Source organism: Pongo pygmaeus, chromosome 13 (genome assembly GCF_028885625.2).
Source record: "Pongo pygmaeus isolate AG05252 chromosome 13, NHGRI_mPonPyg2-v2.0_pri, whole genome shotgun sequence".
In the NCBI taxonomy this organism is placed as follows: Eukaryota; Metazoa; Chordata; class Mammalia; order Primates; family Hominidae; genus Pongo; species Pongo pygmaeus.
In genome coordinates this window covers 115,377,884-115,395,845 of record NC_072386.2, presented here as the reverse complement: position 1 = coordinate 115,395,845, position 17,962 = coordinate 115,377,884, and the positions used below count along the sequence as shown (strand labels likewise).

Below are 17,962 nucleotides of genomic sequence, written 5' to 3'. Positions count from 1 at the left end.
TGAACAACAAAGGCAAACTGCTTGAAATGAGTCCAGTTTAACCCAAATAATCAGTGATGTATAACAAGTGGAGTAAGTATAAGAAAATCAAACCTTATGCTACAGAAAGCTGACTTATACTACAGTCAACAACCACTAGGCCTTCTTTGGCAGTGAAACATACAAAATTGCAAACTCTGAAGCAGTCTTAGTGATTGGCACATACTGTTCCAAACACTGCGAACTAGTAAAAACATTAAGTTTGAGGATGGAAAAGCTACCCCAAGCATTTTATCTCAAGTGACTGAGCAAGTACTTTATTTATTTATTTATTTTTTGAGGCGGAGTCTCGCTCTGTCACCCAGGCTAGAGTGCAGTGGCTCCATCTTGGCTCACTGCAAACTCTGCCTCCCGGGTTCCAGCGATTCTCCTGCCTCAGCCTCCCGAGTAGCTGGGATTATAGGCGCCTGCCACTGTGCCCAGCTAATTTTTCTGTTTTTTAGTAGAGATGGGGTTTTACCATCTTGGCCAGGCTGGTCTTGAACTCCTGACCTCATGATCCACCTGCCTCAGCCTTCCAAAGTGCTTGGATTACAGGCGCGAGCCACCGTGCCTGGCCGCAAGTACTTTAAAAATGAAGTCATGGCTGGGCGTGGTGGCTCATGCCTGTAATTCCAGCACTTTGGGAGGCCAAGGCGGGTGGATCACGAGGTCAGGAGATCAAGACCATCCCAGCTAACACGGTGAAACCCCGTCGCTACTAAAAATACAAAAAAAATTAGCCAGGTGTGGTGGTGGGCACCTGTAGTCCCAGCTACTCGGGAGGCTGAGGCAGGAGAATGGCGTGAACCCAGGAGGCGGAGCTTGCAGTGAGCTGAGATCACGCCACGGCACTCCAGCCTGGGTGACAGAGACTCTGTCTCAAGAAAAAAATAAAAAAATAAAAGTAATAAAAATGAAGTCATTAGGCCGGGCATGGTGGCTCACACCTGTAATCCTAGTACTGTGGGAGGCTGAGGTGGGCAGATCATGAGGTCAGGAGATCGAGACCATCCTGGCTAACACGGTGAAACCCCGTCTCTACTAAAATGCAAAAAGTAAGCCGGCCATGGTGGCACGTGCCTGTAATCTCAGCTACTTGGGAGGCTGAGGCAGGAGAATCGCTTGAATCTGGGAGGCAGAGGTTGCAGTGAGCCAAGATCGTGCCACTGCACTCCAGCCTGGGTGACAGAACGAGACTCTGTCTAAAAAAAAATAATAATAAATAAAGTCATTAAAAAGCCAAGAGCATGAGTCACAATATTTAAGAAAGCAAATTTTAAGCCAATTGCTTGCTGGCCTGCTGAATTCGAAGTACTTCTATCTCTCACTTCTGATTAAACATGGAAGAAAACAGACTGGCTAATTTGGTTATACTTTGTCCAAATACAATGTTAACGTAATGGAACCCTTAAATATCCAAAATAATCACTGAATGCTAGTTATAAGACAATAATAAAAAGTTTAAAAATCTTCCAAATGTGCTGTTAACAGTACAAATTCAAGTACAGAATTATTATGCTATTTTAAGTATTATCTACTTTATAAATAAATCACAGTGGTCTTCATCACATGGCAAAAAAACAAATTTCACTCTTCTCCAAAGGAGTAAGTCCATCCTAAATGTAACTACAAACAATTGTGTAAAACTTTTTGGGTTTTTTCCCCCTAATCTACTAAACATTTTCCATTGCACTATACTTGAATTACTCAGGGAAAATAAGATGACATATGTTGTAGTTTTACAATGCAAAAGAGAGCTTTCATTTTAGACAAATGGACAACATAGGAGGCACTAAAAAATACAGGTCTGTTAATCAAGAGCCCATTTAAAAATGATTTAGCATTTAGTATGTAGATCTGGAATGCACAGTTTCTGGAAGTATAAGAACTTACATATCAAAAGAGCTTAGTGTTAAACTGTGCCCTTATACCCTCTTCTAATACTGTAGACACCTGCCAGATTTGATTTCCCCTAGTTCTATTATTTCCATCAGAAAACCAAAAACAGATTATTGGGATCCACCTGTAACTGACCAGAGCAAAAAGTTTTTAACACTTGTTTGTGTGTTATGAATTTTACATTCAAAACCAGATCTCTTACATTCCAAAGTTAGTAACCCAGCCATCCTGAATCAAAGGTTTTTCTCAACTAGGCTTTAGTGTATGGATGACTGACTCATGTATTTACTGTATATTGGGAAGAAGTGAAGAAGTGGGAAGAAGTGAAGAATTTCTTGGTCAAAGCTTAAGTTACAAAGAACATTAGTGGCCTCGAATCAGATGCCTCTTCAACTCAAACACTCCTTACTGAGAGCACTTTATAAAACAAGCAAAAAGTCTACCTCTCCCCACCCTCCCCAAATTGCAAAAGCGAAAATCTGAAATGTGGCCGATGTAGCTTTTCACTCAGAAGCAATCATGGAAGGTGAGCTGAATCAATCCATCTTCATCTCCACTTCCTCCAATCTAAAGGTTTTGCTCCCCAATATAAAGGAATAGCTGAAGGATGCAGCTAACCGATGAACTTACCAGCAGAATACATTACATGAGAAATATGCTAATGTAGGCTAGAGGTGCAGGACAGTTAGGGGCAGGAGGGAAAAGGACAATTCACAGAACTAGTGGCTTTTTCAAAGGAAATTAGGGGACATTTTTGGTCATGGAGACTGGTGCTCACCTACCACTAAGGACATACACAGTTACAGTCACTACTTAACAACCACGTGAGGGTTTGACATGACCCTAACTAAAAAAACTTGAGTGTTTATGAATGTAATTGCTGAGCTGTACTTGGCCTGATTTCCTCAAGTATGATATACCTTTGACGTCACCCAATATTCAGGAAATTGCCCTGTGATTGGTACCATAAAAATGTAAGAACTAATCAAAAGTTCATTTCTGTTAAAAACCTTTTTTTTTTCCCTTAAGTAGCTACATCTGGCAAGATTCTTGTTTACATTAGGCCTATAGTCAACAAGTCTGTTATAAGGCATGCATGCTATACTTTGATCATTAAATAATGACACAACCAGCAAACTCCTTTGCTCTAATATTTTTTATTCCCTCAAATTTGATCCGAATTTGTCAGTATTTTAAAAAGTTTTTAAAATTTGGTATTTTTCTCTTAAGTTGAGTAGAGACGAATTTTTGCCATGCTGCCCAGGCTGGTCTCGAACTCCTGGGCTCAAGTGATCCTCCTGCCTTGGTCTCCCAAAGTGCTGGGATTACCAGGCCGAGCCCCACATGACTTTTGAGGATATTACAGATTTCCTTGTGTTGTATCTTTGGAATTTGGAGGCCCAAATATTGCCCCCCATTCCCCAGATTCCTGATAGGAAAGCCTGCTCACACTCCCTTATTTTGGAACAGGAAATACTTCGTTGCTAATTTCCAGTTGTGCATGGCAGTGTTGTTGTAGGCAGCAGGTTTGGGACAGCAGGTGTCGTGTGGGAACTAGTTGAGGAAAGACTGACTTTGTCCAATTAAATGGCTTGGCTTTTTTTTTTTTTTTTTTTTTTAAATACCTTTAGTGTGATAAAGCAGATGGGCAGCCATGCTCAGAATATGAGCAGCTGTTCACACTCTGGCTGCCTTCCTGTGATTCCTGGGCTTCCTGGAGTCCAATGTTATGGCACAGGTTCAGGCTAAGTTCATTTCTACAAGTGTCCCTGTACCATGTCCATTAGCATAAGCTAGGGACAAGGGCAGTCAAAGGTCAAGAGAAGTTCAAAACAGCATAACCTTTCTGTGCTTGTTTCCAAATAACCCCAGTCTGCCCTGCTCCCTGAGTTTTTTCCTCGGCCATGGTGTTTACCGTGTAGTTGTAAAACTCAAGAGAACAAGGACCGACTTGATACAAGGGAAGTTAGAGAATAGAAGTCATTGTTGCTTAAAACAGGAGAAATAATTGATTTATGTTTGGGGGCCAATTAGGCTATAAAACAGGAACAGTAAAGGGACCTGTGACTTCAGGACAGCTACTTGCTCTGATTTCTGCCCCATAGACAAGGGGCTTCCCAATAAAGGCTGTCAGCTTTCTAGACTAAATTATTAATTCCTTTCATGCCTCTCAGGGATTGTAAACAGCACATAATAAAGGGAAACAGTTGATAGTGTTCAGTTACTGGCCAGATAGAGGGTCAAAGGGTAAATAGTTGGATTAGCAACAGCTGTTCTTCCTCGCCAAACTTTTTCTCTCTTATTATCTATTTCAGAAATACTGTTCCTGAATTTTTGGCTCACATATAATGAAGTCCATTTCTCCTCTTGTAACATAATGCTACAAGTAATTACACTGAGAGTAAACATTGACCAAAATTGAAAGTACTTATTTTAATTCAGTTTCCAAAGTTGAAGATTGAATTTTTTTTTTTGTTTTTGGTATGTGCTATGTTGTCTGATGTTCAAAGGATATAATCCCAAGGGAAGTACCTGCTTGAAGTTAGACATATTAGAAGCTTTTTAGCTGTGTGTGGTTTTTTTTTTTTTTTTTTTTTTTTTTAACCAGTTGGTTGAGGATCTTGGTGTAGCTTGATTAAAAGAAAAAAACATTGTTTTTGTTTAAACTGGTAGTAGAATAATGTATGGTTCACTATGGAAAACACTAAAAGAAAATAGAAGCATCTGTAATCCCACCACCTAGAAATAACCATTGCTTCACGTTTGAGAGTATGTCCTTCCAGGTTGTGTCCGAGCTCATCTTTTACATCATTAGGAATCTATACTATATATGCAATTTTTGTATCCTGTTTGTTTTCCCCCACTCTGTATTACATTGGGAACATTGTCCCAAGTCATGAAACGATTTTCACAAATGTTTTTAATGGAAGGATATTTCATTAAATAAGTAAATAGCTTTATCATGATTTATTTAACCATCCTCCTATTGTTGAACATTTAGATTTTCAGTTTTTTCTGCATCATAAATAATGCCACAGTGACCACATTTGTGTATAAATTTTTTGTCTGCATTTCGAATGAGTACTTTAGTTTTTTTATGCAAGCCAAAACTGCTCTCATAATTAAAAACATAGACTCTGGCTCAAGATTGCTTGGATTCAACTTGGCTTCACTGTAATCTTGGTTAAATTACTTAAACTCTCTGCCTTCCTTTTCTCATCTATGAAATGAGGACAGTAAAATGTATTTCTATTTTATTGGGTTACTGTGAGGATTAAGTGAAGTGTAATATATTTAAAGTTCGGAATAGTGCTTGACAAATGGTAAATACTATTAAGTGTATACTGTTCTAGGCTACGTAGTATAATGTTGAAATTCTCAGTCTTTCTGCACTAATGGACTGTTGAAACTGTGTTTTATTCAATTAAGCTAGCCTGTGTTTCTTAATGACACAAAGGTGTTGGCAGGTGTAAGTTACTGCTTCAAGTAAATAGTTCAGATGAGACTGGGCGTGTTCAGAGTGTATGACCATAGACTCAATTAAATAGTTCAGTCACAGGAATAGAAGAGCTCATATGCTGCTGACTATTTTGGTTGGGACTTCTTTACCATCTCAGTGACTGTTAGGGTGTTTTGGTCCTCTTCCCCTAGCCAATAGCAGGTAACCTCCCAAATGACCATCTGCCAACACATTTAACCTCTTAGGAGACTGAACAAGTTAACCTTCTGCTTATTTAAAACAGATACTCGAATTACACACTTTCTTTTTGGTCAATAGCAAGGTCTTACAGAAGCATACTGAAGAAAAAGTTTGTAGAATTTAAAATCTGACTATTACCATGGATTCCTGTTTACTCAGACTTTAAAAAATAAAGTATATTCTAATGATCAAGGACCTATATAAATGATATAGCATATACATAATGTGTGTAATAAGTAGTATGTATTAATATATAGTATATGTCACTATATGTAATATAGTGTGTATGTATATATATTTATATGAGTATTTTAAAAGAGACTTGAAAGTTAAGTGCTGGGTGCAGTGGGGTCACACCTGTAATCCTAACACTTTGGGAGGCCGAGGTGGACAGATTATTTTGAGCCTAGGAGTTCGAGACCAGCCTGGACAACATGATGAAACCCCGACTCTAGGCGTGTACCTGTAGTCCCAGTTACTTGGGAGGCTGAGGTAGGAGGATCACCTGAGGCCCTGGAAGTTGAGCTGGCAGTGAACCAAGAGATTGCACCACTGCATTCTAGCCTGGGTGTCGGGAGTGAGACCCTGTCTCAGAAAAAAAGTAAGTTAAATTAAATTTTGGTATATCTTGCCTTATTGGTAGATGCCCATCAAGGAGAGTTCTACCTGTGTTGATGGGATGAACAGGCAAGATGAAAAAAAACAAGATAAAAAATAGGCAAGATAAAAAGAAAGCCTGACACCACGAACTTGCTCTGGCTTTGCATTCAACTGTCATGTGTCTTGGGATCCCAAAGAGATTTTTTGGTGGATTCTTCCAGCTACAAAAGAGAAATGTATATCTCAGCTAGAGTACCCTAAAATTCCAGTATTCTGTCACGTGTCCTAATGGATTTATTCCTAGTTGTCAAACTGTGTCACAATTTTTGGTCTCAGAAAGTAGTTCATATAAGCCTAAATGTCTGCAGAGAGTGAACTTAAGACTGAATGTTACAGATGAAGGAAGAAAAGGAAATTACCATTTACTGGGTATTCCTTGTGTGCCAGGCACTTTGCATATATTCAGTAAGTGTGAGAAGGATTATAGCATATAAAATGATCTGATTTTAAGTTTGACTTGGTAATACCTAGTTCATTTAACGAAGTTATTGTTCTTTTCTCCCTCCCTACTTTGGGTGCCAAGCTGAGACATAGTTCTTGCCCAGAAAGGACTCTGGTGTAATCAGGAAGGCAGACACAAAATATGATGTGGCTTTTACCACATAATAGTAAGGATAGCTAATATTTACTGTGCACAGAATGTTTCACATGCATTTTTTATTAAGCATTCATAAAACTTGTTTAAAAAGATACAATCCCCATCTTACAGATGAGAACTATGAGGCCTGAAGAGATGAAATGACTCACCCCAAAGTACCTAGTGAAGTATCTGAGACTTCAGAGCCCCTGCTTTATTAAATAATTAATTTCTATCCTGTCTCTAGCTCTCTTGATTGTGACAGATCTCAAATGCTAATGGTGGAAGACTTTAAGGCAGTGTAATGATTTATAACATATATAATCAGGCTTTTTGTGTAAAAGAATGAAGACTATTTTTGAAGTGTCATCTGGGCCTCTTCTGCATGTATTAGGGTGGTTTTGGACACAAAGTAGAATGATTCATTGTGGAATAGGTTCCCGAGATGTCTTCTGTGGCTCAGATTCAGGATTATCCCACTATTTTTCAAGTAAGTTCTTTCCTGAAGCAACTTAAGATAGTTCACAAATCTCCCTTGTTTCCTCCCTTTATGTCCCTTTTTCTCTACAACATCGTTAGTGATTTTGCTATGTCACATTCATAACAGTTCCGAGTGCCTGCTCCCAAAGCTTCAGTTGATTCTGTGGCATTGCTGCTAGATCAAGCCTTCTGAATGTGGTCTTTTGCTGAGGAGTTCCCTTCTGATAAGGATTCTTTTGATCAGGGTAGGGGTGGTATGAGATCCAGAGCTTAGGGTGAACTCTCGTCCCCTTGACCTCTGCCCCTATTTGAGTTTATACTGACTCGGTAGGGACTCCCTGTGGAGCCTAGAGTTTAGCACATGTTTACAGTTGATGAAAAGATAGTTGCATTCAAAGGCGGTTGTTGGGTCCTTGGATAGTCGTGGATGTCTGCCACTATCTCTGGTGGGTGAAGGGATTGCTTGAATATCTAAGTCTGGAGATTTTAATGAATGACTAAGAAGGAATGAGAAGAAGTTCTGAGGCCAGTTAGGTTCTGCAGTTGTTCTTTCCTTGGGAGCAATATTGCAGTAACATTTTCAGATGAGACAAAGACTTTTAATAAACATTTGTTTTATTTTGTTAAAAAAAAAAGTTGAAAGGGGTTGCTTAAATTCAGTACTTGATAACAAGGGAATACATGGGAATTCTTCTCTTCCTTTTTTGATCTCTTGCCAAAGAGAAAACCTTCTGTGTTAGGCAAACGTATCAGTAGTGGGGGGATACCCTAGATTAAAGCCACTGTCTTCAAAGTTGTACATAGTTTTACAAATTAACATTTTTTTTTCTAAGTATCTCACATATTCTAAGCATGCTGAGACTATAACTCAGTTCTGAGGCCCTTTCTGGGTACTCTTTGGTCAATCAGGACCACTCTTTGCCTCTTTACCTGAAGCTACTTTGTTTTTGTTTTATTTTGGTCCAGTATTTGTCATAGATATGATCTGAAAGAAAAGATAAGCCTCTCTCTTTGAAGAGAGCTGACAGTCATTGTGAACCAAAATTGAATGTGCTTTGTTGGTAAGCATAAGAAAATCAAAACTGCAGAATAAGATTCAAAGTGAAAATACAGTGTTAAAGATCTTTTTCATCTGTTAGTACAAAATTCCATGTCCTAAGTGTAGTCTGGCCTATAGATGTATTTTGTTTGACTTCCAGGATGTTTAAATAAAATCATGTTAGTTGTCAACATTTAAAATGTTCAAGATGGCCGGGTGTGGTGGCTCACGCCTGTAATCCCAGCACTTTGGGAGGCTGAGGCGGGTGGATCACCTGCGGTCAGGAGTTTGAGACCAGCCTGGCCAACATGGTGAAACCCCGTCTCCACTAAAAATACAAAATTACCTGGGCGTGGTGGCGCATGCTTGTAATCTCCGCTACTTGGGAGGCTGCTGGAGGCAGGAGAATTGCTTGAACCCTGGAGGTGGAGGCCGCAGTGAGCCGAGATTGCATCATTGCACTCTAGCCTGGGTGACAAGAGCAAAACTCCATTTCAAAAAAACCCAAAAACGTTCAAGAGTTTCAAAAAACTTTGGATTTCTGGCTTTCTTGATAAATTGTAATATCTAACATTGAGCTCAGATTTTTATATGGCATCTGTTGGCTGGAACAGAGTAGTGTCTGCCTTCTTTATATGGGTTGGACACATGGTCTTGCTTTGTCACCCAGGCTGGAGTGCAATGGTGCAATCATGGCTCACTGCAGCCTCGACCTCCTGGGCTCAAGCAGTTCTTCTCCCCTCAGTCTCCCGAGTAGCTGGGACTATAGGCGCGCATTACCGCGGTGGGCTAATCTTTGTGTTTTTTTGTAGAAGTAGGGTTTCACCAGGTTGCTCAGGCTGGTCTCCAACTCCTGGACTCAAGCAGCCTGCGCACCTCGGCTTCCCAGAGTGCTGAGATTACAGGTGTGAGCCACTGTGCTCAGCCCGCTGCCTTCTTTAAATGAGCATATACTCTCAGGTTTTCACAGAACCTTGGTGGCCTCCTTTACCCATTTATGTTTCCTGCTAGTCTTCTGTAGGCATTTGAGTTTTCAGCTCCTACATTAAATAATTTTTAGGGATGATGAGAGTGTGGGAAAACGGGAACTCTTAAAAATGTAATCTAATATCTATTAAAACTGATAACGTGCAGGCTAATTTTGCAGACTTGGCAGTTTAAAATTTAAAAATATAAAATTTAAAATTACAGGCCAGGCGAGGTAGCTCACTCCTGTCATCCCAGCACTTTGTGGATCCTTTGAGCTCAGGTGTTTGAGACCAGCCTGGGCAACATGGCAAAACCTCATCTCTACAAAATATACAAAAATTAGCTGGGTGTGGTGGCACATGTCTGTAGTCCCAGCTACTTGGGAGGATCACTTGGCCCTGGGAGGTTGAGGCTACAGTGAGTTGTGATCACACCACTGCACTCCAGCCTGGGCAACAGAGTGAGACCCTGTCTCCACCCTCCCCCCCACAAAAGAAAATTTAGATTGAACAATTCGTATGTCTAGGAATTTATCCTAAATACTTGACAGTTATGAAAAATGTATGTTTACAGATGCTTCTTTTAGCATTTATAATAGTAAAAAAAAAATTGGATAACCAGGCATGCTGGTGCATGCCTGTCATCCCAGCTACTGGGGATGCTGAGGTGGGAGGATCGCTTGAGCCCAGGAGGTGGAGGCTGCAGTGTGCCAAGATCGCGCCACTGTACTCCAGCCTGGGCAGCAGAACGAGACCCTGTCTTTTTTTTTTAAAAAAAAAAGGTAACAATTTAAGTTTAATAGGGGACTCGATAAATGGATTGTGGTTATTCATGCAGTAGGATGCTGTAGACTTAAGGAGAAGGCAAATTTTTAGTCTGGAAGGTAATACAATTTTAATAGTGGTGTTTTTGGGAAAATGAGATTACAGGGTATCTTTCGTTATCTCTGAGTTTTCTGTTTTTAAGAATATTACATTATTAAGAAAAAAGAGCATTTAAAAAATTCTCTGTCATTTTAGCTGCCAGATTTCCATGGCTATTCTGCCAAATTGAGCCACATAGGTTCTAGCTTCCACTTAAAGCACAGATTTTACATTTAGAATTCTCTTATCTTGAAATTGTTCTAAGGACGGGGGGGAATCAGAGTCCTCAAGTAGCAGGAACCATCTTTTAAGTCTGAGAATAAAGTAAAAGACTTCTACAACATTTTCAGGCTTCTACTTGCAACCCTGCTTCCATTCACTAGTAAAGCCATCAGAATTTGCCTCCTTTTCAGTGTCAGGCTTGAGGCTTGAGCCAGCACTATTTATAATGGAGGGAGCATCTCATATAAATTGGGCTATCCTGACAGTTGCAGAGATACCTGCTGAAAGTGACCCTAATGAAATGCATGGGTGCATGGTACAGTGGAAAAAACATGAGTGAAAGTTTGCATCCTGGCCTTCCTGCTTTCTTGCTGAGTAGCATAGGCAACCTGTGAAGCTCAGTTTGTTCATCTTTGAAACAGTAGTAATTCTTGTTAAATGTTGTTTTAAAAGCTAAATGAGATGATATACATGAATTGCCCAGCAGTTAGCTGCTCTAGTCCTGCATGTTTCTCTTTTGTGGAAATACAAGACAAAAGGTTTCTAATTTCTTTTTGTTAATATTTGATGAGCATTTACTGTATGTTAATGACTTTAAAACATTTATCTCATTTACTCTTCCTGGCAGCTCTACAAGGTTATTCTCAACTCTTGTTCTCCCCATTTTACAGATGAGGAAACTGACAGTTTAACACTTGGCCAAGGTCACACAGCTGGTAAGTGGCAGAGATGAACCCTGTGTGATCCCAAAGCCCATGTCCTTTTTATCTTTTTAAAATTGAGGCATGACTTACATGCAGTGAAATGCACAGATCTAAAGTGTTAAGTTTAAGCATTTTTATAAATATGTGCACCCTAGTAATCCACATTCTATCAAGATACAGAACATTTCCATCCCTTCAGAAAATTCCCTTTTACTTTTCCCTGTCCATCCCACTGCTCTACCCCAAAAAGCAATAACTTCTGGTTTCCATCATGATAGATTAGTTTTGCCTGTTTTCTAAAATGTCACCTATATACAGTCATAAAATATGTGCTCTTTCGTGCTTGTTTCAGCATGATGTTTGAGACTCATCTATGTGTTGCTGCTGTTAGTAGTTCATTTCTTTTTATTGTTGAGGAGTATTCCTTTGACTGTACCATAGTTTATTTACCTGTTGATACCTGGGCTGCTTCTAATTTTTGGTTATTATGAATAAAGCAGCTATAAAATTTCTTGTATAAGGTTTTTATGGACCTGTGTTTTTATTTCTCTTAGTCATACATTTAGGAATTACTGGGTCATATGTTATATGTTAAACTTTTTATGGAATTTCCAAACAGATTTCCCAAATGTTCATACATCTTAGTTCCAGTAGTATATGAGTTGCAGTTCCACATCTTTGCAAGCATTTGTTATTGCTAGTTTTTAAAATTTTAGTCACTCTAGTGAGCATTGTAATAGGATTGATGTGGTTTAAACTTGCATTTCTTGATGACTAATAATATTGGTCACGTTTTCATGTACTTATTGGTCATTCATGTGTCATCTCTTAAAAGTGTTCAAATCTTTTGGTAAATTCATGTGGCTGAGTGCAGTGGCTCACGCCTGTAATACCAGCACTTTGAGAGGCCAAGGCAGGTGGATTGCTTGAGTCCAGGAGTTCGAGACCAGTGTGGGCAAGGCAACATGGCGAAACCCCGTCTCTTAGTAGACCCTGTATTCTCTTCTATTAATCTTTTTACCAATACCATAGTGTCTTGATTACTGTAACTTTATAATAGATCTTGAAATCAGATAGAAGTAGTCCTCCAACTCCATCCTTCTTTTTCAAGGTTGTTTTGATTATTTGGCTATTGTAGTGTTTTTTTTTTTCCCTCCACTTCCATATAAATTTCAGAATTAGCTTATCAACTTTCTTTTTTCTTTTTTAACAAAACTTGCTGAAATACAAAAATTAGCTGGGTGTGGTGGTGCCTGCCTGTAATCCCAGCTACTCGGGAGGCTGTGGCACAAGAATTGCTTGAACCTGAAAGGTGGAGGTTGCAGTGAGCCAAGATTGCACCACTGCACTGCAGCCTGGATGACAGAACGGGACTTGGTCTCAAAAAATAAAAATAAAAAAGAAATTCATGTGTTTTGTTCAACTGTCGAGTGGTGGGTGTTTGTTATTCTACATATAAGTCTGTCAGATATGTGTTGTAAATATTTTCTCCTAGTCTATGGCTCCTTTTTACTTTTTAACATGTTGTGTGAGGAACAGAACTTTAAAATTTTTATGATGTCCAATTTATTAATTTATGATTAACATTTTCTGTGCCCTCTCTACAAATCTTGGCCTAACCTGAGATTGCAGAGATATGCTATGTTTTCTACTAGAAACAGTATTATTTTAGCTTTTACATCTATGTCTATAATCGATCTCAAATTTGTTTTTTCTGTATTATGAGGTAGGAATCAAAATCTTTTTAATATGAATATTCATTTGTTTGGCACCATTTGTTGAAAAGGCTTTCTTCATTACATTTTATTTTTTTGAGACAGGGCCTCACTCTGCTGCCCAGGCTGGAGTACAGTAGCATGACCATGGCCCACGCAGCCTCCTCTTCCTGGGGCCCAAGCAATCCTCCTGCCTCAGCCTCCGAAGTAGCTGGGACCACAGGTGCGCAACCACCATGCCAGGCTAATTTTTAAATTTTTGGTAGAGACAGGGTTTCACTGTGTTGGTCAGGCTGGTCTCCAACTCCTGGCCTCAAGTAGTCCTCCTGCCTCGGCCTCCCAAAGCGTTGGGCTTTTAGGCATGAGTCGCTGCACCTAGCTGTTGAATATTTCGATGCTCTTGCTGAAAAATAATTGTGAGTCTATTTATAGACCCTGTATTCTCTTCTATTAATCTTTTTACCAATACCATAGTGTCTTGATTACTGTAACTTTATAATAGATCTTGAAATCAGATAGAAGTAGTCCTCCAACTCCATCCTTCTTTTTCAAAGTTGTTTTGATTATTTGGCTATTGTAGTATTTTTTTTTTCCCTCCACTTCCATATAAATTTCAGAATTAGCTTATCAACTTTCTTTTTTCTTTTTTAACAAAACTTGCTGAAATTTTGATTGCATTGTATTGACTCTATCCATTTGGGAAGAGTGGTCAACTTAATAATATTGGGTCTCTTTTAAGTTTTTTAAAATTTTATTTTGTTTTTCAGAGACTAGGTCTCACTCTATTACTGAGGCTGGAGTACAGTGGTGCAATCCATAGCTCACTGCAGCCTCAAACTCCTGGTCTCAAGGGATTCTTTTGGCCTAGCCTCCAGAGTAGCTGGGACTACGGGTACTCACCGCTACACCCGGCCAATTTTCTAAAAAAAATATATATTTTTGTAGAGACGGGATCTCACTAGGTTGGTCTTAAACTTAGGGCCACAAGCTGCCCTCTCACCTCAGCCTCCCAAAGCACTGAGTTTGCAGGTGTGAGCCACCATACCCAGTAAATAATATTGAGTCTTGAGTCTTCTTCTTTTTTTTTTTTTTTCTGAGACAGAGTCTCACTCACTCTGTCACCAGGCTGGAGTGCAGTGGCATGGTCTTGGCTCACTGCAACCTCTGCCTCCCGGGTTCAAGCGATTCTCCTACCTCAGCCTCCCGAGTAGCTGGGACTACAGGTGTGCACCACCACACCAAGCTAATTTTTGTATTTTTAGTAGATATGGGGTTTTACCATGCTGGTCAGGTTGGTGTCGATCTCTTGACCTTGTGATCTGCCCGCCTCAGCCTCGGAAAGTGCTGGGATTACAGGCATGAGTCACTGTGCCCAGCCAATGTTGAGTCTTCTAATTCATGAAGTCAGTGTATCTTTCTCCTTATTTAGGTCATCTTTCTTTTTTCTTGTTAGTGTTTTAAAAAGTTTAGTGTTGAGATCTTATACATCTTTATCCTTAAGTATTTTGTTTTTTAATGTTACAGTAAATGATATTATTTTTAAATTTTATTTTCCAATTGTTGCTAGTATATATAAATGCAGTTGATTTTTATGTATTGAGTTTGTATCTTGTGACATTGTTAAATTTGTTAGTTCTAGTAACTTTAAAAAATAAATTTCTTGGGACTTTTTATGTGTACATCTGTGAATAAAGAGAGTTTACTTCTTCCTTTTTGATGTTTATGACTTATTTATTTTTCTTATTGCACTGGCTAAGATTTCCAGTACAATGATAGATAGAAATGGTGAGAATGACGTTCTCACCTTGTTCTTAATCTTAGGGGGAAGGAGTTCAATTTCAGTATCAAGTATGATGACACCTCTATTGGGCTTTCTTTTATTTTGTAGAGTTGTGGTAAAATATATGTGACATAACATTTACCATCTTAACCATATTTAAATGTGCTGATCAGTGGCATTAAGTACATTCACACTGGTTGTGCAGCTATCACCAGCATCCATCCACGTAACTCTTCTCATATTGCAAAACTGAAGCTCTGTACCCATTAACAATAACCATTCTCCCCTGCTCCTGGTAACCACCATTCTACTTTTTGTCTCTATGAATTTGTCTACTCTATGTACCTCATTTAAGTGGAATCATACAGTTTTGTCCTTTTTATAGCTGGCTTATTTCCCTTAGCATAATGTGCCTAAAGTTTATCTATGTTGTATGGTGTTAGAATTTCCTTCGTTTTTGAGGCTGAATAAGATTCCCTTGTATGTATATACCACATTTTGTTGATCCATTCACCTATTGATGGACACTTGGGTTGCTTTCACCTTTTGGTTATTGTGAATAATGCTGCTATAAACATGAGTATACATGGGTGTCTCTCTTCAAGTCCCTACTTTTAATTCTTTGGGGTATATACCCGGAAGTGGAATTGCTGGACCCTATGGTAATTGTTTTTAATTTTTCAGGAATCACCATACTGTTTTCTGTAGCTGCCGCACCACTTTACATTCTCATCAGCAGTGCTCTAGGTTTCCAATTTCTCCACATCCTCGCCAACACTTATTTACTGTGTTTTTGATAGTAGCTCTCCTAATGGTTGTGAGACAATATCTCATTGTGGCTTTGATTTGCATTTCCCTAATGATTAGTGATATTGAGCATCTTTTCATGTGCTTATTGACCATTTGTGTGTCTTCTTTGGAGAAATGTTTGTTGAGGTCTTTTGCCTATTTAATTGGATTCTTTATAGGTTTTTGTTTCAGTTGTACGAGTTCTTTCTGTGTTCTGTATATTAATCTCTTAACAGATAGATGATTTGCAAATATTTTCATCCATTCTGCAGGTTGCTTTTTCATTCTGTTGTGTCCATCGATGCACAGAAGTTTTACATTTTCATGTTATCAAGTAATTTTTTCTTCTGTTGCCTATGCTTTTTGTATCATATCCAATAAACCATTGCCAAACCCAGTGTCATGAAGCTATCTCCCGTTTTTTTTTTTATTTCTAAAAGTTTTATAGTTTAGGGCTTATGTTTAAGTCTTTGATCCATTTTGAGTTAATTTTTGTATATGGTATAAAGGTAAAGGCCAGCTTCATTTTTTTCTCATGTGGATATTATTTTATCAGTACCATATGAGTATTCTTTCTCCATTGAGTGGTCTCGGTAACCTTGACAAAAATTGTTTGACCGTATATATGAGGGTTTAGTACTGGGCTCTCTATTTTATTCCATTGGTCTATGTCTGTCATTATGTTAATACCAGACTGTTTTGATTACTATAGCTTTGTAGTAAATTTTGAAATCAGGAAGCTGTAGGGTTTTTGTAGATGCCCTTTATCAACTTGAGAAAATGCTGTTCCTAGTTTGCTAAGAGTTTTTTTTATCATGAGTGGTGTTATTTTCAGATTAATAATTAATTACTAATCTGTAAATCAGTTACGTTTTCATACCAGTTCTCCATCTAGATTGTTTAGACTTAATATGGTGAATTACACTGATTGAATTTTGAAACTCAAGCTAGCCTTTTAATCCTGAAATAGACCTCATGTGGTCAGTAATGTATTATAATTTTCCAGTGTTGCTGAATTCAACTTGGTAGTATTTTGTTAATGGATTTTTGTGATTATGTGTAGAAGAGCCAAAACCTATGTTTTAATCTTAGTGCCGTACTGCCTTCAAAAGACTTTTTTTTTTGAGACAGGGTCTTGTTCTGTCGCCCAGGCTGGAGTGCAGTGGCGTGATCTTGGCTCACTGCATCCTTCGCCTCCCAGGTTCAGGCGATTCTTGTGCCTTAGCCTCCTGAGTAGCTGGGACTACAGGCGCGTGTCACCTACTTGGCTAATTTTTGTATTTTTAGTAGAGAAGGGGTTTCGCCCTGTTGACCAGGCCGGTCTCCAACTCCTGGCCTCAAGTGGTCCCCTTGCCTCGGCCTCCCAAAGTGCTGGGATTACAGGTGTGAGCCATTACACCCAGCCTCCAGAAGGCTTTTATTTTTCCTTAATTTTTCATTTTGGGCATATTCCCTTTTATTTGTTAAATCTGCATTAGTTTAATTTTTTGTGCAGTCATAAACCAACTAATAGGCTTTCTAGATAGGTGTAAGAGCTCTCTCCTCCTCCTTCAGTTTTTAAGTCTCCATCTAGTGGTCTATTCTGGAAGCACAGGTGAGAACCTGTGTTAATGTATTGGTGGGTATGCCAGTTTTGTCCATTAGGTGGCAACAGGCCCTAACCAAAGAGGGAAGAGCACTCAGACTGAAAAATAGAAAACCTGTGCTTGCAAAACTCGGAACAAGATTTTCTGGTACAGCTAGGCTTCAAAATCTTGGACAAGAGAGTTGTACCCTTAGGTCATTCTAAGAGCATGTACAAAAACTCTAAAAATATATGGGGCCTATAGCCCCAGCTCCTCAGGAGGCTGAGGCAAGAGGATTTTTTGAGCTTCAGAGTTCAAGACCAGCCTGGGCAGCATACTGAGACTCTGTATCTTAACAATAAAGTCACATGGGAATTCATTTTCCTGTCTCGCTTCTCTTGCCTCTCAAGCTTCAAAATCTTGACTTACTCAGTGGGTATCCAGTGGTCACTTTTCTTTGAATATTGACAGTAGGAGGTAATAGGGACAGAAGGTTAAAGTAATAGAGTAGACCCTTAATGCAGGGGGATCTGAGTTTGGGGATAGGGGTGAGAAGGATGTGCCTGAAACCTATTTTATTAATGATAAAAAGAAGAAATCTACTTGCAGAGAGATTTCAGGGAGAGGCATTAATGGCTCCTTGATGTTTTTGGGTCTGACACTCCATTCCTTGGGCATGGATAAAGGAGTGTTTATGAATGTTGTCTAAGATGTGGGCTTTTTTTTTTTTTTTTAATAAAAATGGAAATAGGAGAACAGATTTTCTTTGGCAAGGAATTGTTTAAGGCAGTGGTGAAGGAAGAAGATCAGCTAAGGGGGTGGGAGATTCCATGAAGTGGTGGATAGAATTTATATGGCTGTGAAAATTAAGATAATGTTTGGGGAAGACCACTAGGGTGTAAACAGTGTGACCTGGCAGGCTAGAACAGATTGCTTGCTTATGGCAAAGATGCCAGCTTTTTTTTTTTTTTTTTTTTAA

At 39.0% G+C, this 17,962-nt stretch overlaps 1 protein-coding gene across 4 annotated transcripts in view; it reads left to right on the top strand.

Annotated features, from left to right (window-relative positions):
* Positions 1 to 17,962, top strand: part of NR6A1 (nuclear receptor subfamily 6 group A member 1) — a 260,373-nt gene that overhangs the window by 42,094 nt on the left and 200,317 nt on the right. For 2 of the 4 annotated variants that reach the window (XM_054501532.2, XM_054501533.2), the window contains exon 3: positions 11,102 to 11,146. The exons of the other annotated variants lie outside the window; for them this stretch is intronic. In XM_054501532.2, coding sequence (XP_054357507.1) covers positions 11,102 to 11,146 — 45 coding nt within the window. The remainder of the gene's footprint in view (positions 1 to 11,101; positions 11,147 to 17,962) is intronic. 4 annotated transcript variants of the gene reach the window in all.